We start from the raw sequence: 23,857 nt of genomic DNA, 5'->3' as shown, positions 1-23,857 counted from the left end.
ATACTGCCAAGGAAGTCAACAACAGAAAGGTTCCATATACTCCAAAATATGTATGGCAGAATTTTTTGTAGAAGCAAAGAACTGGAGATGAAGTAAGATCCATTGATTAGGTAATAGCCAAACAAATTATGGTGAATAAATGTAATGGAATATTGTATTCTATAATAACAAACACAACTGTGTTTTCTGTGATGAATACCAAGAAGCGTGAAAAGACCTATATGAACTGATGCAAAATGAAGAAGGATGAAAACAATATACATAAAGACTATAATAATATAAGTAGAAAGAACAAGAACTAAACAATCAAAGCTGAAATTTGTAGAATGATAGTAATGCAATTTAGTCCCAAAGAAGGGAGAAGACTCTTCTATCTGCTTCTGCTTTGTAATAGAGGTGGGCAGATTATGGGTATGAATCACTTCATATGTTGGTACATAGATTGGTCATATACATCCATGCATATATAAATAGTTAAGTCATACATGTGTGTATATAAAAAATATTGGTAGCTTTAGGCCATAGCTGAAATCAGATTTGGAAGATGAATATTTCTGATTCCAGACCCTGCCCCACTTATGTATGAAAATCTTGCCTCAGAAACTTGCTAGCTGTGTGACCTTGAGCAACCATTTCATCCTTTTTGTTTCAGTTTCCTTACCTGTAAAATGAGTGAGAAAAGGAGATAGCAAAACCACTCTAGCATCTTTGCCAAGAAAACCCCAAATGGTGCCATGAAGAGTCAGCAACAACCAAAAAATGACTGAATTGTTCACTTTTATCACTGATTTCAGCTGTGATCTAAAACCTATCAATAAATATTGCCAGCTAAGTGCTAAGGGCATTGATGGGATAGAAGGTTATTATTACCTAAGGGATAATAAGAATATTTAAAGAAGGATGTGACACTGGAGCTTAAACTAAATATATACAAATGCATAATTGAACCTAGGGAAAGTTGCCACAGAAAGCATCAAAAACCATCCCTTTGCTGGATCTTCATCCAAGTCATGCCCACTAAATTTGAGATTTCCTAAGGCTTGGTCCTGCATCTTCTTAATTTCTCTTCACATTATTTTACTTGATGATTTCTGCAGCTTCCATGAATGTAGATGATTCACAGATTGATATGTGTAAAGGGTAGACACTTAATAGTGTGATCACAGGCAAGGCACTTAATCCTGTTTGTCTCCATTTTCTCATCTGTAAAATGAGCTTGAGAAGAAAATAGTAAAATGACTCCATATCTTTGCCACAAAAACTACAGTCACAAATTTTCAGACATGATTAAAAACAACTAAACAACATATTAATAGGTCTAAGACCACCAAACTCTGACATCTTAACTAGATAACCTATCAAAAAAGACTTTAGACTGAGCATGAAATGTCTTTGAAAGTCATACAATAGTCTTCCTGATACCAGGCCTGACACTCAATCTGCTGTGCCGCTTAGCTGCCCCAAAATGGACTAAATTGACAATTTAAAAATGTGATAGTACTTATCTATGAACTGAATTTTATTTATAATGTGCATTGATAATAGGCAAAACTCAATCAGAATGCCATACAGAATAATTATAGCACTTAGTAGTGAAAATACTTTGTATACTTTGAGTCTTATAACAGCTCTAGGAAGTAGAAGGAAAGTATTATTATATCCAGTTTACAGATGAGCAAATGAGGATCAGGGTGGTAAAAAACTGTCCAATGTCATATAACTAGTTAGTAATAGATAATAGCCTTCAAACATAGTTCTTTTAACTTCCAGTCTAGGATTCTTTCCATAATATTATAACTTGTTATTTAGTCATTTTCAATTGTCTCTGACTCTTGGTGAATTCATTTCAGGTTTTTTTTGACAGAAAAACTGGAGTGATTTATCATTTCCTTTTTCAGTTCATTTTACATGTGAGGAAACTAAGGAAAACAGGATTTTCCCTGCCCGAGGTCATATAGCTAGTAAATGTCCGAGATTGGATTTGAACTCAGGTTTTTCTGACTCCAGGTCCAAAACTCTCTTCACTGTGTCACCTGGCTGCCTTGATATCACAGCTATTCATTTAATTTGCTTATTCTGGATGACATCTTGAGATCTCTTTTACCAATGGTTCAGGTTTTTTTTTTTTTTTATTTTAAGACATATTGTTCTATGAATTCCTCCGCCTTTTTTGACACTTAAGGAAATCTGAGTGCAAAGGTAAAACAGATTTGATGCCCAACTAGCACACTATGTGCTATATGTCACATGCTAGTGATACAATCAAGGTCTTCTAGTTGGAACATGAATTTAAAAGGAGGGAATGTGATGTCTTTAACATAGAAATCTCTCTGCCCTTTACTTTTCCTCCTTAGCCCTCTGATTTCATCTAAAGAAGCTTGGGAGACTTCAAAGAATTTCATGTTTCATGTTTATCATGGATGTATATCTTAAACCAATATTATGATTTAAAGCATGACCAAGGTAGCTGCTGAAATCTTATAAAATGATTTCTGGCACAAGGCAAGATATACCTGGCAGAGCCAAAGCCTGGGAAAACAGAGAGTTGAGCAGCATTCAGGCTTACATACATTCCAAGAATCTTTTTTTTCTCTCCTCTTCATTCCTAACAACTCTTATTAATCATTTCAGAAATGTGTAGTCTCCTGACATTTTTACTATTATAGACTTGACGAAAGGGAGGTTTTTGATGTCCTAGAATGCCTTTTTATGTAGAGTGGCTCATTTCCTATTGCACATTACTAACACTGAGGGTAATCTTTCCATAGGCAGAATTTAATTTTTAAATTTTTTTAAAAATCCATTGAAGATAAAACTGGTGATGAATTCTTGTTAAGAAATTGGGGCTCAGTATTCAAAACATTAGGCTAAGATGAAGCTAGGACAGGTAGTAAGCGCAGCTGTTAGTCATCTAAAAGAATTTTCTAAATGATCATTTAGCTTTTTATATTAGTAAAGTCAAGCATTGCCTTTTTATTAGCTCTTCCTCCCAACAATCTTAATGTGAATGAAGGAGTGGGAGAAGGAGAGGAGAGATGAATGCATAACCTGGGAAAATAAAAGCATTTATTAGGTCACACAGCTAGTTTGAGGAGTTTGAGGCACCAACAGGATTGCTGGTCTACTTTGTCAATTAACTATGAAAAAAAATGAATTCTACATATGACTGGCTAGTGTTCTCAGAGCACCAGCTATTCCAAATCTTTCATTCTCCCATGTTCTCTGAATGAATGATCCCAAAGTATCTAAACCCTATAAGGTTACAACCTATGAATAAAGAGGAAACAAAGCACATTTGCCCATCTGCGTCAGTGCAGTATATAATCTGGATCTTGCAAGGTGGCACATTTTTTCTGTGCTTTTCTTTTCCTTCTGACTGACATTTAATTCAAGAAACTTGCTATGTTCCAAGAAGTACAACCAGGTGTTAACGATACAGAACTAAAAGATGTCCTCTGAGAATCTGAAGAAATTGTCTGGTCTTGGATATATCTCTGCAAAATAAGCATAAGAACACATGCCTACTCTTTCTTATGTCCCTGTATTATGATGCTTGAGAAACACAGACAGAAGGCTTTATTGGAGAATCAAGGATGGGTCTCTTGGCTTGGAGAAACCTTATATGACATCCTATCGATTCTATAATCAAAACAAAGTGAAAACAAATTATATGATGTTTTTGGATAGGGTATATTATCAAAAACTTAGCAATGGATGGGATCATAGAGTTATCTCCTGCAAATCTCTTATTTTATTGATGAAAAAAGAAGTGACCTGCTCAATGTTACACAACTAATAAGTAACAAGACCATGATTCCAAACCTAACACCATTTTCATGATGCCAGATATCAGTCCAATCACTTAGACTTTATCTATGAGTGTAAGATGGAAGACAGTTCCCACCCCCCATAAAAGCTCCCACCTGCTATAACTCGATCTCATTTGTGACCCCCCAATTCTAATTTCAAGGTGTCTAAACTAATTTGCCCTGCAGTACTTTAAGAGTCAGAAAAGCTGGATTGCTTCCCTTCTAGAGGTAAAAGGTGAATTTAGTTTAATCTTGGAAGTTCTTTGCAAACTCCCTTCTATCCTGGAGGAGGCAAGGAGCTGTCCAACTATGAGGATAGAATCTTTCTTGCAAAAAGATGCTTTCAAATAAACAGCCTCAGACAATGACAGTCTTTATTTTTTCCCCCAGTCTAGAGGTGAATGCAGGTTAGCACCTCAATAGTCATTCTGGGACTTGGGGGAGCAAGAAGCCAGGAATAATGAAGACTAATTTTAGTGCCTGTTTGTTTTGCTTTTTCAGCATGCCAGGGAACACTAGCAGGGATATTGACTTCCAGATTATTAAAGGGGGAGAGACCAGGAGAAAAGAGGGGTGAGTTCTGGTACAAGGTTCAGTTCACTGGAGAAGGAAGGAAACCTAACAACCTACTTCTTCTACTCCCTCCTGACCCCACTCCAGGAACCTTCACATTCTTCAATGAGTATCTGGGGAAACATCAATGCCTAAAAAGACTGCCATAGTGGAGAAACAGGACACAGTGAGAAGAGACTTTCTACTCTCTCTCTCTCTCTATCTCAGCTTTCTCAAGCCTCTTTGACCTCTATCATTTTACCCATCCCACACCTATCCCCAGGGGATCCCATTAATACTCAGCCCTTGAGCTCCATCAAATGATATTGACTATCTAGGGCAGGGACTTCTAACCTAGGGACCTCTTGGAGTTCTGCAGATAGATTTTAAGAGGTTTGTATTTTTTCCTCCAAAATATTTTAATAACAATATTTCAAAAGAATTGGGTTTTTTTTGGCAATGCTATTTATTTTACACATTTAAATAAAGTGTTCTGAGAATAGGTCCACAAGCTTCACCAAAATGCAAAAGGGATGTAGGACATAAAGAAGGCTAAGCAGCCCTGATAGAGCAAGTTACCGCTTAGTTGTTGCTTTTAATGGCAATGATTTTCTTTCCCCTCTTTGAATACATCTTCCTATCTCAACAGGCACCTATGGGCTTTGCAAACAGCAGTTCACTGCTCCGGATTATGGGCTCCTGTCTACAATACTGGCTGCCCAGAGGAGGAAGGGAGACAGCGGACGCTGGACAGCTCCAGTTTTCTGCTTCCCTGGATCACCCTCCCTCTATCCTTCTTTGCAAGCGCTGCTACTGCCACCATCAGGCCAAGCTTTAAACTGAAGACTTTGTCCCATTTTAATATTCCAAAATACTTAGCTTGCTTCCTGTGTGGTATGAATGACTAAACAGACCCCCTCCCCTCCGCCACGCCCCACTTTGCATCCCTCCAGAATGTTGTTTCATCAGCTTAGATGCAGAGAGACCCTTTGCAAGGAGAGTTTTCTGAGCCATCTCACTAATGAAATGGAATTGACTGTGAAAGGGAAAGCCAGAATCTGGAGCCATGAAGCCGGGTCTGGATAAAACCCTGGCCCTTTGGGATGTAGGTTGGGGACGTAGTATGGGGACAACAATACTATAGAATTCATAATTGACTTAGTGATTATTTCTTTCTTGCCCCCGAGTTGCTTTGTTATTCATGAAATCGGGTAGGGAAGGGTGATGGTTAGTTCCATTTGTAGCTGCATCCTGCTAGGTACCCAGGGAAGAAGTTTAGGGTTTAGTTCTATACGTTCCATGTAATAAGTCAACCTGGCTGGAGTGTATTCTGACACTGTCATAGCTCCCAGCATTGCCAAAGGTGACAGGTGGACTGTCACAGAGTGCCAGAGTCACCAGTGACACACACATGCGGATGACAGGTAGAGATGGAAATGCGAGTGTAGCAGAGAACAAAACAAGAGAAATCTTTTTTTTCTGAGATTGACAGGAGATGGGGTGGTACATGGCCTGTACCAAAAGCCTTATTCTCAGCTACATTCCCGTACCTTCATGGTTCCACTCAATGCCTTGGACAACTGGAACTCTCTTCTAATAGCTTTCTTTAGGTCCTTGTATTTTTTAAAGATGTTTTAGGACTGATTTCCTTATTCTTCCTTCCTTTTATTGGAAAAGGGAGTGTCCCCTTCCTGAAGTCTCACTGTCTGGACAGACCACACTGGCAAGCCCATAAGCCAATCCAGAGTGGCCAGAGCCCAAACCTCCCTATCCAATTATCCCTGCTATGCCAATGACTGAGTTGGGTGATGGAGACAATAAGAATTGACTGAGAATCATAGAGCAAGGCAGGAAGAGACCATAGATGAATTCCCAGGATGGAGAAGCCAATTTTGCTTCCTAGTGCCTTGAATACTGTAATACTGTGCTTCCCCAACTTTCCAGAGAATTGTTTAAAATCTTTTGTACTGTATACTCATCACACTGACCTTGTGCCACTGATCTAGACAATCCTTGAATTTTATCTAGTCTTAAAGGTGGATAAATCATCATCATCATCATCATCACCATCAAGCATTTGCCTAGCCCCTATTTGTGCATGAAAATATGATAAACAAATAATATCATCATTTCTATTAAGTTGCTAAGGTTTCTACCTTCTCTAAATCTTCTCTTTAAGCACTTACAATTGAAGGCATGAATGTTAATAGCAGCATACATGTATAGGACATAGAGATGGGAACAGGACAACAATGAAACTGGATTCAGCCATAAACAGCTATGGAAAATTCAACTTCCCATTTTCTTTTAAAAGCAACAACGACAATAACAAAATGTCACCAATCCAGCTTGCCTTAAAGGCAAGCACACTGAGAAAACAAGATGGTAACTGAAACCAAAGCAAAAATTTAATTAAGATAATGCTCCACATATTCACAAGGGGTTTAGCTGATGCTGTAGACTTACCCAGTCTCTTCAACAGTTTCTCATTTGGCCACTGGGCCACATAACCTTCAATTCCCTAACAGCCTGGATCATAAGGTTATTATCTCAGCTTCCTTTGGGGCATAAATAGTGATGTGTAAAGGTCATTGAGATTCAATGACCTAACCCCTCCTTATCATCTCCCTATTTTTTCCTGTTGGCTCCCTATTTTAGGCAGCTCTCTTCTCTGACCATCTTCCTCAAGTGGCACAAGAAATCTGCCAGATTCCACTGCTCCCCATGTAACACAAGAATTCTGTGTTCCTAACTTTTGATCTTTATTCTCCCAAATATAAACCTTCCTTCTGCTTTCTCCATGGCCTTCCACTCCCATCATGGCTCAATAATAACCCGATAAGGGGTTATTTTCATAGACATACATTTTAAGCACTCATTCAGGATTTTTCACACTCAAATAAAAAGTTGGGAATTCAGTAGGATATCTGCACAATGGGTCCTCTTCAAGGAGATGTAGAAAGATCTAGGCAAAGTCAAATTCTTCTCAGAGAAGTGACACCACAAGGTGAAAAAAGTAAAGAACAGAAATAGTGGAAATTATAGTTGCCTGTGCTGCTGATTCTCATGTTCTTTATTGTCCTTGACCTGAAGCCTTGGAATGGACTGTCCTAAAGTGAAACAAATCTTTCCCCCACCCCATGCCATACACCATAAAGAAACCAGTGCTATGTCCATCATGACCAATGACAAACAGGACCTCAGTTTCATCTGGAATATCAATTCAGATGACACATAAGCCCCCTCTAAACAATCCATAGTACTTAAGGATAAAGACCTTCCAAAGCAGGATCCTGAATTCAACAACTGTCACAATTTCCTAAGAAATGCTGTAGAATCCGTCCGAAGGAAATATCATATATCCACACTGCCACTGGTTCAGTGATCTTAACTTTTTACCAGGTGATACAAATCGTGTAAAGTACAGTATGAAGAAACTAGTTGGTGAGTTTGACTTGTATAGAGAATGCCTTGGCTTAATTCAGCCTTAATAAACACATTTTAAAAAATAAAATGATAGCAAATTAGAGGCCTAAATTATTTGGAAAAGTGTCTCAAATAAATACATTTGACTTTGCCTTTTATGTAGATATAAACTCTGAGGACAAGCAAATGTAAATCTTCCCTCTCAATTCAGACCCTTGAGAGACAATGATTATTGAGTAATTTTGATTCAGGTACTAAGCAGTATTCTATTATTTATAACAAAGTGTGTGTGTGTGTGTGTGTGTGTGTGTGTGTGTGTGTGTGACTGAAGTTGATACCTCTCAGAAAAGAATCCTAATTCTCTAGAAACTTCTTTGAGAAAGAACCTGATAAATGTCCCCAAAAGGTCAAGTCCTTGAAATGATTCTCCTAAGAATATATTTTTAGGCCATCTTCTTTTGATTGTTCCCAAGAGGATTCTGGCCCTGTTTACATCCCCTCACTCCAGAATACCAGAGGATAACTATATGGAAAACAAAGATACCTTCACTGACAAGTGGTTCAGGTCTTTTCATGTTACCAAACAGGCCCATTTGATGGCTAACATTTCTTTAAATCTCAGAGTTGTTTTGGCTGTGGACTTACTAAAACAGTACATGCTTCGGAAAGACTTATTTCCAAGCAGCTTATGCTAAATTGTAGCTAGATATAAAGAAAACACTTATCTAATATTGACATTTACTGACTTCTAGATATTTACAGCCAGAATACTCATTTATGTCAGGGTGAAGAGAGAATAAAAAGGAAGAGGACAAAAAATGAAATTGTGTACTCCTCTCTTTTCATGAATGAGAGTGAGTTAATGAAAGGAAGTATTTCCACAATAATGGGACTGTCCAGGAAAGGTCCCTGATCTTGTAACCCTTTCTTTGTTGTGATACCTCAAGCTCTGAGAGAATGGTGACAGGCTGAGACTCTGCTATCCCTGGCTCTAAGTCACTTGAAGGAAGCAGGAAAAGGCATTTCTTGAAAGACACAAGAATTCACATCACACAGTAATATCTATTTCCATGGCTTTCACTGGACAAACCCTGGTTTGCCATCTGGGTGAGGAAAGTATCCTGGGATAAAAACCCTAGGATTCCTTGCTGACTCCATGCATTGACCTCTCTCCTGTAAAGGATATGCTTACAAGGGGGTACTGAGATAAACACTGGTGATCTCACTGACATCCCTGGGAATGGCAACTAGTTTTCGCTGAAGATAAAGTGACCATACACTCCCAAGAAAGAGTTACAGGCATAGGACTGTTCCATGAACCCTATAGCCTAAGAGTATGAGCTCATGTATTTGATGAGGTCACCCTTTATAAAATCTTCCCATTAAACTCAGGGGCCACTCTATTGAAAATTTGAATTAAGCTTACCGGGTTTCTCCAAAGCTGTGATAAAATCCCATTTCTCCTTCAAAGTCTGGGATGAATGCAGTGTCTCTTCATTTTCTGGCTAGTCTCAGGATTACCAATGCTGTTTCTATTCTTTTAGCTAAACTTCATATGTCTTCATTTCTAGTTAACTACAACTCATTACATGCCTACTAACAATTGGAAAACGACCCCAAAAATCCATCTTTTGTTCTTTATATTCCCATCTTATTCTGGCCCACTCTTGGTTCCTTCCCTTTCTGTCTATCAGTCTTGGGACAATTGCTTTTTTCTGGTTCATTTTTCAAAACAGTTTATCTTTTTATCTCCTTGGAAGAAAACTGTTCTATAAATCCAAAGTATCATTATTATTGTTGTTATTATTATTTAGCTATTGAAATCCTTTGAATTATCTCAAGATTATTCATGTGCTTTTTTTGGACCTGCAATACAATACTGCCTAAGTCACCCCTACCAGGCTGAACAAAAAAGAATAAATTGTATCTTCAGGCCTAATCTCCTGCTTCACCCTATCTCCTGCTGGCCCTCTCGCTCCCAGAACACAGGCACACACCATGCAGAGCAGTTGTTTGGTACCATGCCTAGCTAGCTACAGCATATCAATGAATAAGATCCTCCCTTTCTTGCCCAGGAGGAGGCTGGCTGGGTATCCTCCAAGCAAATGTGGAGGAGTTAGTCCCACCCCACATCCCCCTCTCCCTCCAGGGATTCTCCTCTTCAGCCAGTACTAGACTTTTGTAAGGGGGGAGAATCAAAGTGGCACTCCATACCCCCACACACAAAAAAGGGAGCTGGCAAGGCTACTCTTCTGCCCACCCCACCCAGCCATTCCCCCAGGCTCCCTTCCTACCAGGCACCCTGCTTTTGAAGTCCATGTGCCCTTGGTAACTATGCAGTGACCTTAAACTCCTTTTATAAAGAAAATGACTCTCCCTTTCCTGGAAAAGCCATCACGCAGCAGGGAAGGACAGACAAATCATAATCGGAGATATAAAAACAAGAAATTATAGTTGTTTTATCTTTTCCAATATGACATTTCTGAATAATAGCCAGTGTTTTCAAAGTTTTTGCCCTCTCCCAAATCCTTTCTCTAAAGCTCTTCCATCAAAGACTTATTTTATCTTTCTTCATTTTTCTTGACACCTGTGGCATCCACACTATACTTTTGAAGGCACCCAAAGGAACCTTTCGGTATGCAACCTAAATTCCATTGGCTCCTCATAGTTAGAGAAGGACTTCTAAAAGTTAGAGGACAATAAAAAATATCTTGAATATGGAGTTCTCAATTCAAATCTTGGCTCCCTCACTTACTAATTATATCAAGTTAGTCAAGTCACTTCCCATCTTGGACCTCAGTCTCCTTATCTGTAAAATGAGGTGGAATTGGACTATATGGTCAGTAAGGTCCTTTCCAATTCCAAATCCTTTGATCCTCTCTTGCTTCAATTCTGTAAAATCTGAAAAATGAGGGAATGGGACTAAGATAACATCAAAAATCCTTTGTGTTTCTGAATCCATGATATCATAATCTTAAGATCAAAAGTCATCAGTTTAATTCCATACCTATAACCCCCTTTTTTTTCTGGCTCTAGTCTTAGTCATAGCTCTCTCCACTCCCTTCTCCAGCCTGCTCTCCTATCTCAGGCATTCTTTTTCCCTCCACCCTTGTTTTTTCTTCCTGCACTATCTGGGACCATTTTTCTTTATTCTCACTGAGACTGACTCCACATCTAAATTTCCACATGAGACTTATGACCATCTAACAACTTCTTTGAGAAGTCACTACACCCACTAGGCCGGTAAGGAGAGTTATCACCTGAAATGTTCTTTAATTTCTTAGACTCTTTCTAAAATAAGTAGAGATGGTACCACAGAAAAGCCGTTCAGATTGCTCATCCAAAGAAAGGACTATTAATAGATGAAGTACAGATTTTTTTATTTTCTAAATGCAAACATAATACAAGTTTAATTAATCCAACTTGAGGGCCTATGACCCCAAAGGGGCTACAAAGTCTTTGCAAAAATCGAATATATTGTGACATCTTCTGCTATTAGTTCAATTCAATAAATATTTATTAAACACCTACTCTATGCCAGGTATTATGTTAGCCTCTGGGGATACAAACAAGACAGAGAAAGACAGTTCTTACCCTTAAAACTTAAAGTTGGGGTGAGGGTGAGGAGCATGGGAAGGAGTGAGGGCAAAATTGTTACATAGAATACTAGAACCCAAGTGATAGGGGTGGGAGGTGGGAGAGAGAGGGTAAAGAAAAACTTTTCCTTAAGAACATCTTATGTAGATCATGCCAAGTTCTCAACTCTGTAAGGCTCCCTGAGCATTCTTACAAGTTGCAATATGATGGAAGGTAGGAAAGTTTCAGTTCTATATTCTCTCCTTCCCTCCTCCTGCCTTTGGACATTCAGGAATGGGCATTTGAGTAAGATGGGGCAATAAGAAGGATCAAGGAGGGGAGAGTTGTGGAAGAAGGGAAATGATAAAAGGGATAAACAAGAAGTTTTAAGTTTAAGGTTGACAAGAGAATCAATTTTTTTTTTCACCCAGGGCAGAACATGCCTCTTCTCTGCAGGAGGCAAATTGTGCTGTGACATTATCAGGCTCTCTACAAAGCATCGTGGCCCTGACAGCTGAGGGAAGAGGCAGCCCCAGCAAGAAAGAAACCCACAAACACAGACATACATTGGCAGCTCTCCATATCCTTGTTGGGAGCTAGTCCCAGGGCTGTTGGCAGCAACCAAAAGTGAAGGAATGCCATTTATTCTTTCTACTGTTACCTTAAGAAAAATAAATAAACCTTGGATCCCAAGCTACCTTAAACCTTTCAAGGCATGTTGCCACATTAGATCATTGCCTTTAATTATGTTTTAATTTCTCATCTGTAAATGGTTATAGGGAAAGTGGCTAGACAACAGACAATTTAAGATTGGAGGTGTGATTGAAATCTTTGAGGAGCCAATCTGTTAACAACACTACCTGAGAAGCTTTAGAAAGCTATTGGAGAGACTTATGTTTTGCAGCCATATTCCACCAAATGAAGATTAGGAATGAAATCATTGTACAGGAAATGGAAAGGGTTTATACCCTCAGGGGCCTGTGGTCACATACAGGTGTCCAATGTGAATTGTTGCAGTATAGCAAACAGATCTATCTACCTGGTTGCTTGTCACAGTCTGGGAAAAGAATCCCACAAAAAAGCATTTTGGGGACATTATACCCACCATTACTCAACCTCAGTGTACTTTTCTAGCATGACATGTCAGGAAAAATGCCATAGAAGAATAGGCTCTATTTTTGAGTGGGTGATTGAGCATAGGAAGGAAAACCCCTGTTCATTGTCCCATGGAAGTGATTTGAAGCCACATAGACTAATCCTCTTGAGCCCTTTTGGAATCTGGGGATAACTACTTCATAAAAGGAGACTATGTGTAGTGATGCTATGGAGTTATGGAACACAGAATAGGAAATGGAAAAAAAAGATAAAATCCAGTGGTAGTTAGAGGGGTGCAGGGTAGAATTGTGAGATTCATATTGCCAAAAGAGTATCCATAATATGAAAAATATCTATAGATCAAGACAAATAGATGCCCCTTTAAATAGTCAGTAAGGAAATATATAAGATATGATCAACAAACTCCTTATTCCAGTGCATGGGAGCCATGTGTCCTAAGAGGCTTCTGAGATAACCAATTGGAGCACTAGCTTCAAGTAGCTACCTCATTACAATTCTAGCTCTTAGGGCTACAATGCTCAGTTAAGAGGAGGAACTGAAGGAACTCTGATTCTCTGGCCTCTCTTGTCTGGTGGCCTTAAATCAGCACTTGATTCTAGGTTCTCTTGGCTAAGGAACCACTGGGCAGGGTGGGCACACAAAGCCCAGAGCACTTAGAAATAAACAAGGAGCTATGAATTACATAATGCCATGATTCCTTCCTGCTTCACTCACGGCTGAGGAGAGATGAAACAGCAGCTGAGTGCATTTAACCTTCTGAGGTAAACATTCTAAAGATCCATATGAGGCAGCAGCCGAGGACTCCGTGTCAAGAAATGAATAAGCAAAGTAGCAGTCACACACTCTCTAGTGATTCAGGCAAGCGGGCAGGCGGGGAGGCACAGGCAGAACGGGCTCCTCATGCCATTCTGGAGCCTAAACTCAAGCTCCTAAGACACCGAAGACAATAAGAAAGAAGCATTTGCCCCACATAAGGTAACTGGAGGAGAGTCCTGGCTTGTTCTCAAAGCGTTTGCTAGGCAACTTTCAGAGTAAACCAGTAAAGGGGCCAGATTGTGTATATATGTACATATATATCCACAGTTACACCCTCACTCACTCACTCATTCACTCAAGAAAGAAATTATCTTCTAAAATGGTAATATCACAGAAGCTGCTTCTGTGTCATTGTTCAGAGATAGTTCTTACTCATTCAGCCTGAAAACTCCAGGCAAGACAATTTATCTTCCTGTTGCTGTGGGAGCCTTTGTGATGAGTAGAGGACTATTTGAATGTGTATGTATTTATACACACATGCACTGTATTAGCACACAGCTAGCTGTGCGCGCACACACACACACACACACACACATAGAGCCCTCATTAGAACTTATTAGATATAAGTGGAGCGTGAGCTAAGACGCAGATAACAGGAAATATCGCACTATGAATAACAACCGAAAGGGAACAGGAGGTAAGCTCGGTTTTGCTTACATTTGGTTTCTCCTTGTCAGGAGAAGGAAGGGAGGCATGCTGTTATGTTTGCAGAGCCGAAGTCATGCATGGCAGGGCTCTGCTTTCTCAAAAACTTTTACCCTTCATTTAATCAACAGATGGACTTGCTCGGTTGTATATTTTCCCCCGATTGTGAGTCCTGTCCCTCTAAAATCTGAGCTGGCACTGGCGCTGGCCTTGCGGTGCCACAGATGGCACTGACGGCTTTGACATTCCACGGCTCTTGGAAGGGACTGCTTGATCTACTCCCTTCAAACACGATTCTCCAGGTGACTTCTGATGCCTCCTGAGAAGGGAGCCACCGCGGATGCCTTTTGCCAAGCTCCGAGCCTCCCATTCCTGTCATCCCACAGCCCCCCCAAAGTTCTCTCCAGACCCTCGGAGCGAGCTTCCAGGATCCGGCTAGGCTGGGCAGCCGAGAGAGAATGCTCACTCCAGGGGGCTCGATTGCGTTTAAGACAGGAAAAATGTGGCCCTCGGGCTCAGAGCCCGGCACCACCCTGGAACCACCATTAAATCCGGGGCAAACCAGGGCAAACTCTTTTACACAAATCTTTTTGGTAACCACTGCAAAGGACTCCACCGCACGCTGGCTCGTGCAGGAATCGCAGCGCCTTCCGGCTCCTATACAACCACCCCGCGCGCTCTCCCTCACTCTTACTCTTCCCAAACAGCTCCAGGGCCAGCTGAAATATCCATCCACACAAAGCCTCCTGGCTGCGATCTTAGGGGAAGGAGGTGAAGAGAAGTTCAGAGGGGAAACGTACGTATACACACCTCAATTAGCATCACCGGGACCTAAAGAACTAGTGATTTCATTTGCAAGGGAAAAGGGTGGATTTTGGTGGTTTTGATCATTTTTTTTTTCTTTTTTCCTCTTGGGCATTGACAAAAGAGAGAAGAACGTCCCCCTTCCCCCTCTCCCGCCTTCTCTCTCCCTCACTTTCAAAGGGAAGAAACAGTAGCATGTTGTTGCATTTTAAAGGGAAAAGAAGCAGTGCCCTGTTTGAATCTCTGCCTGCCTGGCAGTGAGCGGCGCATCCATCAGTTTGAGTGGCCAATGCCTTCCCACATCCCTGCCCACTGCCTCAGTGACAACCCCGCCGCCGACTTTCTTTGCAACTCAGTAATGCATCCGTCCTACCTTGGCTGAAAAGGAAGAAGCAGACGAAAAGCAGATCAAGCTGGAAAGGTTTCATTCCTTAGAGCGAACCGAGATGAAAGCAGGAAGAGGAACTTAGGTTTGCAGTTAGTTTCTCTTCTTCACGGGCTCTCTCGTCTTCTGTCTCTGTCGCTTGTCCTCTTCCGAGCTCCGAGATCATCTGTTCCCCTGTCCGTCTGTCTTAGTCTGTCTCTGTATTCTTGTAGCCAGCTGAAGTCGAGTCGCCTTTTTCAGCCGCCTCTGGAAACCTGGATCCTCAGTAACGTACACACTCCTTGCAGATCCATTCTCAGCCTCTCAGCATCCCAGTCATACAGCTTCCTCCAGCAGGGCTCCTCCCACAGCAGTGAGTGAGGGAGAGAGAGGGTGTGAGTGACTGAGTGACAGCAGCTCCTTTCACTGAGGCTGGAGGGGTAGGAGAAGGAGGTGGGAGAGAAACAGGTCATAATTAAAGAGGAAATACTGGCTTGGTGCGGAGGGGGGAAAGGAGCTAAATATTGTGAGGTTAAGGGAAAACAAATGTTTTCTTTTCTTTTTCCCCCCAAGGAGGAAAAGATTTTACTTTTGCTCTTGCAATGGACACACACACAGACACACACACACACACACACACACACACACACACACACATTTTTTAAAAAAATCTCAGGCTGGGAATGTGCCTCTGACTTTCTGTAAATACAACATAATTTTGTTTAATAGGAAAGAAATAGATGATAGCTATGTACACATAACACATAAGTATTCTGCCTCGGCAAGAAAGAGGGAAAGCAGAGTAGTGTGGAATTGTGGCACTATATGTGTACTGAAGGCAGAGAGAGAAAGTGTGGAGAGATCTGTGTGTGGGAGAGGGGCACATCTTTAGATAGGACTTTGAAAATATGTGCAGCATTAGAGGCAGAGTGGTTTAAGAGATAAGAAGCATTCAAGATTCCTTTCTTGGGAAGAATCATACATGGGATCACAGATTCTAGAGCTGGAAATGGGCTCAGAGGACACTTAATCCAATTTTACAGATGAATAAACTGAGATCCAGAGCAATAAAATTACTTGCCAAAATCATAGTGCTCATGACTGGCAGAGTCAGGGTTCGAAGTTAGATCCTCTAATAACTCCAAATTCAGCATACTTGCCGATTGTACCACTTTGTTTTTGTAAAGAAAAAAAAAAGGACTGTATGAGCAAGATGGGGGACTTTATTTGGTTTTCAGCTACAAAAGAAAATGCAAAAAAGGGAAAGGAAAAACACCTAGATTTGTTTCTTTACCTCATTCTCTTCACACACACCCCCCTTTTTTTTGTTTGTGCATTTCCTAGCAAAGACCTGGGGGGGAGCAGCCAGTCTTTTGATTTGGAGTTTCTCTCAGGAAGAAAGCTAGGTTCCATTACTTCTCAGACTTATTCTTTGCAAAGGTGTTTTGAGTTCCCCAAACCAAGGGCGGATCAAGGTCATAGCAAAATTCTACTCTGTAAAAACCTTTTGACCTTTTATCATCGGCCAAATATCTCCTCTTCCTTTGTGATACCAGATTAGGAAAATTTCTAAGTCTATGTGGTTTAGAAGCATTTGTAAGTGTTTTTCATGTTTGGAGCATCATCCCAGGTGAGGTTTGGGAATTTAAAAAGAGAACACATAGAGTCATACTTTGAAAGCACTTATCTTTAGGTAGGTTAGCAAAATTGCAAACATGAAGTAATTCTTAAGAATCTTAATTGCAAAGCAACACATACTGAAAAGTAGGGTAGGACTGAAAAGTTCTATGGGGACCAGGGGAGTTATGTATCTTGATTTGTCCTATCCCATTCCAAATTCAGACCATTAATCCCATCATATCGTGGTGCCTGGGTAGGGCTTTTCGGTCTCTCCCCAATAGTCCCACATTAGCATTATACACTTAGCCCCAGAATTATTCAAAAGACAGCATAAACTGTATTAATTGGAAGCATAAATTCTGTTGCTAGGAACTCTTGAGGCCGGACCACAAAGCACTTCCCAAAGTACCTGAGCTAAACTAGGAGAACTCTAATCCTCATAGTAAAAGACAATTGGCTGCTCTTCGTCAAAGGTTAGCAAATTAGTAAAACACTGTGCTAGGGTCAATTCTTCTTTTCTCAACATAATGGTTTGTTTGCTTAACTCAGTTCTGAAGAGGGTGTTAGCATGTCAAAGAGAGAGTTAAAACAAACATTAGCTTTGGGTATAAAAGAGTAAACTCAGAGCAAAAGAGAATAGTGAGGTAGTCCTCTGGAGGTTAAGACAAAAGTGTCTTTCATCACTTAAATAAACTGAGCCAAGAAGGTAACCATCAACTCAGCCTTAAGATACTGGTTTGAAGAGGTAAATAAATATTAAGTCAAATGTTGGGTATTAGCTGGATACATTATAATTTTATTTAGGAGTTAATACATGCTAGAGATGGCTCTTATGAATAATTTAAAAATGTCAACATATGTAAATATGTTTAGCCATAGGCTGAATAGCTATTTGGGTACCTATATGTATATTTGTGTATAATTACACACTGATAATAGTATTTTTTCATTTACTTTCATTTTTCTCACTTGACCTTCATACAGATCCTAGGCACAAGTATCATCATCATCATTATCATCACTACCACCACCACCACCACCACCACCTCACTCGAATTTTATAGTGGAGGAAATTGAAATTCAGGGAGGATAAATAACTTGCTCACAGGTTTTCAACTATTGTATCAAAACCCAAACTGGAACCCATGTCTTTAGCTGCAAATCCAGTTCTCTGTCTTGTTCACTAACTTTCCAGCCACCTGTGGCAAGAGTTGTCAAATCCAGCCCATATTATGGAGGATGGTGGGATTGGGCTGTGGCTCTAATTTCAAGGAGGGGGATCTAATACCTAAATCCTGGACAATTAGTTTTTAATCCTATTACATGTGAATTGCACCCTAAAGAGGCAGTATGACAATGGAGAAAGAAGTGAACTTGAACTTGGCATCTCAGTACCTGAGTTTGAAACATATTCTGTCACTTAGAAATGCCTGTGTGGCTGGGGGGCACCTTTTTGGGCCTCCGTTTTCTCATCTGTGAAGTATAGGGGTTAGTCTAGATAACTCTAAAGTCTCATAACTCCAGACCTGTCAATGACCACCAGATATTACATTTGATTCATGGTTTATCACTTAGAGATTTTACTTATAATTTTGTAATCTCTTATAGAAATTCCTCATTGGAATAGGGCCCAGAATTGCTTTGGAGGAAGATGGGGGGAGGGAAGGAGACAGGGGAAGAAAGAGGTGGGTCTGGGGGAGGATAGACTTCTCGGTGAGCGACACTCATGGAGAGGAGATAAAGCACCTATAATAAATTTCTAAAAAAAAAAAAAAAAAATACAAATTGCAACCCACAGAGATTCACTCGCTGACTCCTGCACTCGCCCATGTGTTTCTCTCCCAGTCCCATAGGGGTGGGGATGGGAGAAGCTAGAAAGAGGGGGAGAGCGCCGACCTACTCCACTCTCTCTCTTTGGCTTCCGGATGGGCTCGGATGTACCCCCGCCAGCTCCGTTCCCCTCAGTCTCCTTTCAACCTCGATGCCTCCGGACTCCGGCAGAAACCCAATAAACCGAATGTTAAGTGATAAGCTGCTTGCCTCTAAAAGGGCCAGGAGGCATTTCAACCTTGAGTGCCGGAAAAACCACTGCAATTTTCGACAGACAGCACCTGGGAAAGAAGGAGAGCTTGGTACCTGAAGGACTGGGAGGCAGCACGGCTCCGGCGCCAGCCCCGACAGCGGCCACGCCACCCCCGGGCCCAAAGCAGCCGGGGTCCTCATTAGACTCACCTTCTGCACGCTTCGGGTTAAACCTCTTTGGCTCTTCCAGGTGGTCCGCGCTCGTCTCCCTCCTTCGGACCGAATGGGAGAAGGAAGGAAAGGAGAGCGGAGCAGAGCAGGGAAGTAGAGTGTAGAGCTGCTCCACCTGATGGAGGAGTGAGCGGGGGACAGGCTACATACAGTGCAGAGATAACTGGTCCCAGCCCCTCTGGGCAGAGGACCAGCGCTGGAGTGAACCACAAGTCTTAGACTAAGTAGCACTGGGCGGAGGGAGGCTCCCTCCAGCTTTAGAGATTCATTCAGAGTATCATTTATACGGAGCTGGAAGGACCTTAGAGAGCGTTTAGTCTAAACCTCTAACGGGTGGGGTGGGGTGGGGTGGGGTGGGGGGTGGGCGAGAGTCTTAAATTTAAAGAAGGAATCAGAGGCAAAAGAGGTAAAAAGGCTATGCTGGTGACAGAGAAGGAATTTTACCTCAGATGCTCAGACTTCAAATGTAGTGCTCTTGCCATTGCACAACACTTCCTCCTTTAGTTGATTCAAAAAGCGTTTCTTTATTACACTGAGATTGGTTATAGCAAAAAACAAGCTAAAAACAAAAGCAAAAAACCCACCAGTCAAGAGAGATGGATTGGGGGAGGGGGAAGGAGTTGGAGTGAGTGGACTGTATGATCGCTGGGAAATTACTTAATGTCTTTGAACTTATTTTCTTATTGGTTTTAGGATCATGTTTTAGGCCCATATATCTAGACCTGGCAGGGATCTTAGAGGTCATTTAATCCAATCCCTTCATTTTACACATAAGGAAACTTGCCAAAGATCAAAAGTTTTCTTTTCTTTTTATCCCCTGCACTTTACCACAGTGCCTAGTCCAGAAGTACCTATATAGAAAATGCTTCTTTTCTAGACAAAGGTAGTAAATCCTAATCCACCCGAATTCTGAGATAAACTCCTTGGAGACATTAAAGGTATATATGTGAATACCTATTATTAAATGATAGGGATGTATGCTAGCATAACAGTATGCTAGCTTTTGAGAGAAATGTAAAGATAAATAAGACAAAAGATCTGTCTTCAAAATGTTTCATCTGGTAAAATATTGATTCTTTCCCTTCAATCCACTATGCATATATCCTCCTCTTCTTCCAGTTAAACCATGTCAACTAATCATTAATTTACTAAACACTCACTATGTGCCAGGCCCCAGATATTTACTAGCCATGTGACCCTGGGCAAGTCATCTAACAGAATATGCCTAGGTTTCTGAAAAATGTGCTAGAGAAGGAAATGGCAAAGCAGTTTGCCAAGAAAACTCCAAATGGGCTCATTAACAAGAACATGTGCCAGGTATTGCCCTAAGCTTTGGGAATACAAATCCAAGCAGTGCTACTCTTGAAGGAGATTAGACTTTAATGGGAGAAGACAATACATTGAAAGAAGTTTAAAAGTGTAGAGAAGGTAGAAAAAATCTGGAAGCTGGCAGCTCTTGTGCCAGTGCAAAGTTTCTTCAGGGAATAAGGCTCACTCCACCAGCACCCAGCTTGTTGACTGTGAGCCAAGTTGTGATGTACACTTCCTATAATGGCCCCTCCTCCTACTTTCCCTCACTCCCCAGTAAAATTGACTTAGGGGTATGTTGAGGGATGACAAAGAAGAATGAGATGGAACAGGCTGGGTTTCTGGGCTGGAGTTCAGACTGCTATTATCATACCTAAGAGCCCCAAATTCTTCGTCACTCATTAAAATGCTCCATTGATCTTTCCCATTGAAAATAGTCTTGGAAGTCATCTAGGCTATTCCCTGCATTTTATAGATGTGGAAAGTGAGGCTGGGAGAAATGAAAAAAAAAATGACCCAAGATCACATAGCTTGTTAGTGATTAAACTCAGGCTTGGAAGCCAGCCTTCTGATTATACTGTGCATGTTTCTTCTGACTGCTCTGCATTGCCTCTCCTTACCTTTCTGCAGAACACCCATGCTCACAGTTTCGGGAATGAATCATCATGAGTCATGGAAGGAGAGGCAGATGGACCATCTTGGAGAAGAACAGATTTGTGTATGAAATGGGAGGAGCTACTAAAAGCACAGAATTAACTATGTCTTTAAACAATTTTTGTTATACAAGCACATTGGAAAATCATCCTTAAACGAGTGCGTATGTGTATAATGTGTGTTATATTCAACAACAATTCCAAAAGACCTCTCTGTAAAGGCATTAGAATATCCTTGGATTGTTTTCCTTGCTGCCAACTCAGAATTACCTAGGATCAGGCAGAGCATCAGTAAACAATGTGCCCATTTGTACCCTGAGTGATAAAATGAGAGAAAGAGAAATAACAATAAGGACCAAATGTTTTTCAGTACCTAACCTGGGTGACCATTTACTTGTCTGATTTGGATAATCTCCAGTTAGACTTTTGCCCATAATTCACATAGCTCCTAGCTTTTTATACTGTAATTTCCACACCATAAATTTCCAAGAGATTTCAAAAGACCACTCTTTGGCTGCAGATCAATTCCAAAATTCAAAATAAGGCCACTCATTCATCACACTTTGTAGAATTCTAGATCAGTTCAGGAAGGCCTAGATTCAAATCCAAGTTCATCATACATTTATTTTCTTCGTGACTGAGGGTGAGCCTTAATCTCTTTGAGCCTCAGTTTCCTCATCTGCAAGGAATGATACCAGCAGCACTTACCTCACATAGTTGTGAGATTCACATGAGATAGTATATTTAAAATGATTAACAAACTTCAAAGTACATCATGCATTTCTATTATTATTATTATTACTCATCTCATAGCCGCCCAACTCTACAAATATGAATTATCTATCACAATTGAGAATATAAACATGAACACTCAGTCCTTAACCTTAAGAAACTTGCACATTCTACAGGAAAAGAATAAACTGTGCACAGAGGAAGAAGAAATACAAAAAAGAGAGCAGTTGAATTAGATTTTCTTGGTATAAGGCACCTTTTAGCTGTAATATGTTATTATTCTATGACTTCGAGAGACAGTTCAGCTGGAGAGATTATCAAGCTTCCTGGAAGAACCAGACCTTGAGTTGGGTTTTAAAAATTGGGCAATAGAAAGATAGGTATAAGAGACAGTTGCAAGAACAGGAATGTTATGAGCAAAAACACAACTTTGCCTAAGCACAGCATTTGTGTGGGGGGGCAAATAGAGATTCACATTAATTATAGGTTTGAGATCTCTGAAAGGGATTAATAGTTTCAGATAACTTTGGGGCAGAACAGAGAGGATCTTAATGGTAATCTAAAATGTTAGAATTTTATTTCTTTCATCAATAGAGACCTCTTCAGTGTTTTTAACCTGTTACCAGGGAGGGGCAGACTCCCTTGGCCCCAGAGTGCAAATGTCTAGAAAGATGTATGTTTTCCTTTTGGTGACCTCTGTCCTTGTATTTTACCTCATAGATCTCTACCAGTCTGTCATGTCAAATTGTACAACTATCCTCCAACCCTGCCATGGTTCTTTCAAAAGGAATTCTTTTTTCAGGAAGAATATTTTCTGCCAGCTGTTTTGTAGGGGAAAGCCCTGTTATCTGGAGTAGGAAATGGACTATTCTTCTTACAAAACTGTGGTGAGACTATTCTTTGCACTACTACCATCCCTTTTCTCCCCACTCCCACTCCCAGTTTGAATTACCTCTGGTATAATAATGCTGAGATATTTCTCTGCAACAAAACATGAAAACTATTAAGGATGGGTGCAAGTTTTACAGAAGTAGATAACTTGATGTGGGTAGTGAGGGAACAGGAAAAATATAAAATGATGCTAAGGTTTTCCACCCTAGGTGACCTAGAAAAGAGTGATACCATTAATAGAGACTTCAAGAATAGAAGGAGAAGTAGGCTAAGAATAAGTTGGTGAGCTTGGTTTGGAGAATGTTGAGATCTATAACATAGTAAGAATTTCAAAAATTTTTATTAAATTAATGCTATCTTAATGAGTGGAGAGGGAGAAAGAAAATATTGATTTATAGTCCAGGAAATCTGAGCTCTAGCCTTAGTTGTTCTAGCTAGTCGTATTAGTCTGGAAAAGTCACTTAAATCTTTCTCTGCCTTATTTTCCTCATCTGTAAAAATGATGGCATTGAATTAGATGATCAGGCTGTAAATTCTACTGTGCTCTATAAATATAATCCTACCGTTAACAAAACTGCCTAAAATGTTCAGTTAACTACTGATTATTCAGAGGGCATATTACCCCATTTGGGGATTATCTCTAGCCCTTTATCACTTCTAGCTTTAAGAGCTGTAACCCAATCCAGTCTTGTTGAATTGAATTGAACCTTGATTCTCTTTGTTAGCAACTCTGAATAAAAAGGCTTTGGCGGAGAAAAGAAGAGAAGGTGAAATTGCTGAGTAAAATAAAGTTTAGGGATTATCTAGAATTTACCTTTTATTTTTGTTCTCTCTCCACAAATAGAGAGTAGGCCACATTAAGGTAAATTACCAAAGCATTATATTAAGATGGAAAGTCCCCAAATCTTTCATTCATTCCCTTCCTCCTCTGTATTTTAAATTTTTTCTTAAAAAAATTACCAAGGTATTTATTGTTCTCTAAAAATCACCCCAGGAGGACAGATATTTTTATTTTATCAGTTTTAATTTTGGGACTCTCAATTTTGGTTTCCCTTCCAACATTGGAGGAGGGTAGAAAATAATGAAAAGCTATTATTTATCTTAGCCATTTCACAAGGTCAAGAGCTACAATATAAGAAAATCAAGATGGTTTGTGTCCTGTACCAATAGGGCTTTTGTGGCCAGGGAGTGTGATTGGCATCTTTTCTCCCATCATGTTGTACTTTCAAACAATTGTTACTGAGATCAGAGATAGAGCCTGACTGTTTCAAAGGACCTTGAGACCTTGCTGA

The 23,857-nt window shown here is 40.4% G+C and overlaps 1 protein-coding gene and 1 long non-coding RNA gene across 3 annotated transcripts in view; one reads left to right on the top strand and one right to left on the bottom strand.

Moving 5' to 3' along the window:
* KIRREL3 (kirre like nephrin family adhesion molecule 3) overlaps window positions 1-19,156 on the bottom strand; it is a 755,533-nt gene extending 736,377 nt beyond the window's left edge. Inside the window, exons 1-2 of one of the 2 annotated variants that reach the window (XM_031963702.1) lie at window positions 18,961-19,156; window positions 15,118-15,540 (exon numbers count right to left, since the gene is read on the bottom strand). In XM_031963702.1, the coding sequence (XP_031819562.1) occupies window positions 15,118-15,172 (55 nt within the window). In that variant the 5' untranslated portion in view covers window positions 15,173-15,540; window positions 18,961-19,156. The remainder of the gene's footprint in view (window positions 1-15,117; window positions 15,541-18,960) is intronic. The other variant, XM_031963701.1, reaches the window with a different exon arrangement.
* Window positions 13,838-21,363, top strand: LOC116423002. Its single transcript, XR_004233491.1, has 3 exons — window positions 13,838-13,932; window positions 14,648-14,736; window positions 20,920-21,363. It is a non-coding gene; the product is annotated as an uncharacterized LOC116423002 (long non-coding RNA).
* Window positions 21,364-23,857: the final 2,494 nt, after the last annotated feature.

The sequence above is a fragment of the Sarcophilus harrisii genome, chromosome 3, assembly GCF_902635505.1.
Source record: "Sarcophilus harrisii chromosome 3, mSarHar1.11, whole genome shotgun sequence".
Taxonomy (NCBI): Eukaryota; Metazoa; Chordata; class Mammalia; order Dasyuromorphia; family Dasyuridae; genus Sarcophilus; species Sarcophilus harrisii.
This window is presented reverse-complemented; position numbering and strand designations above follow the sequence as displayed.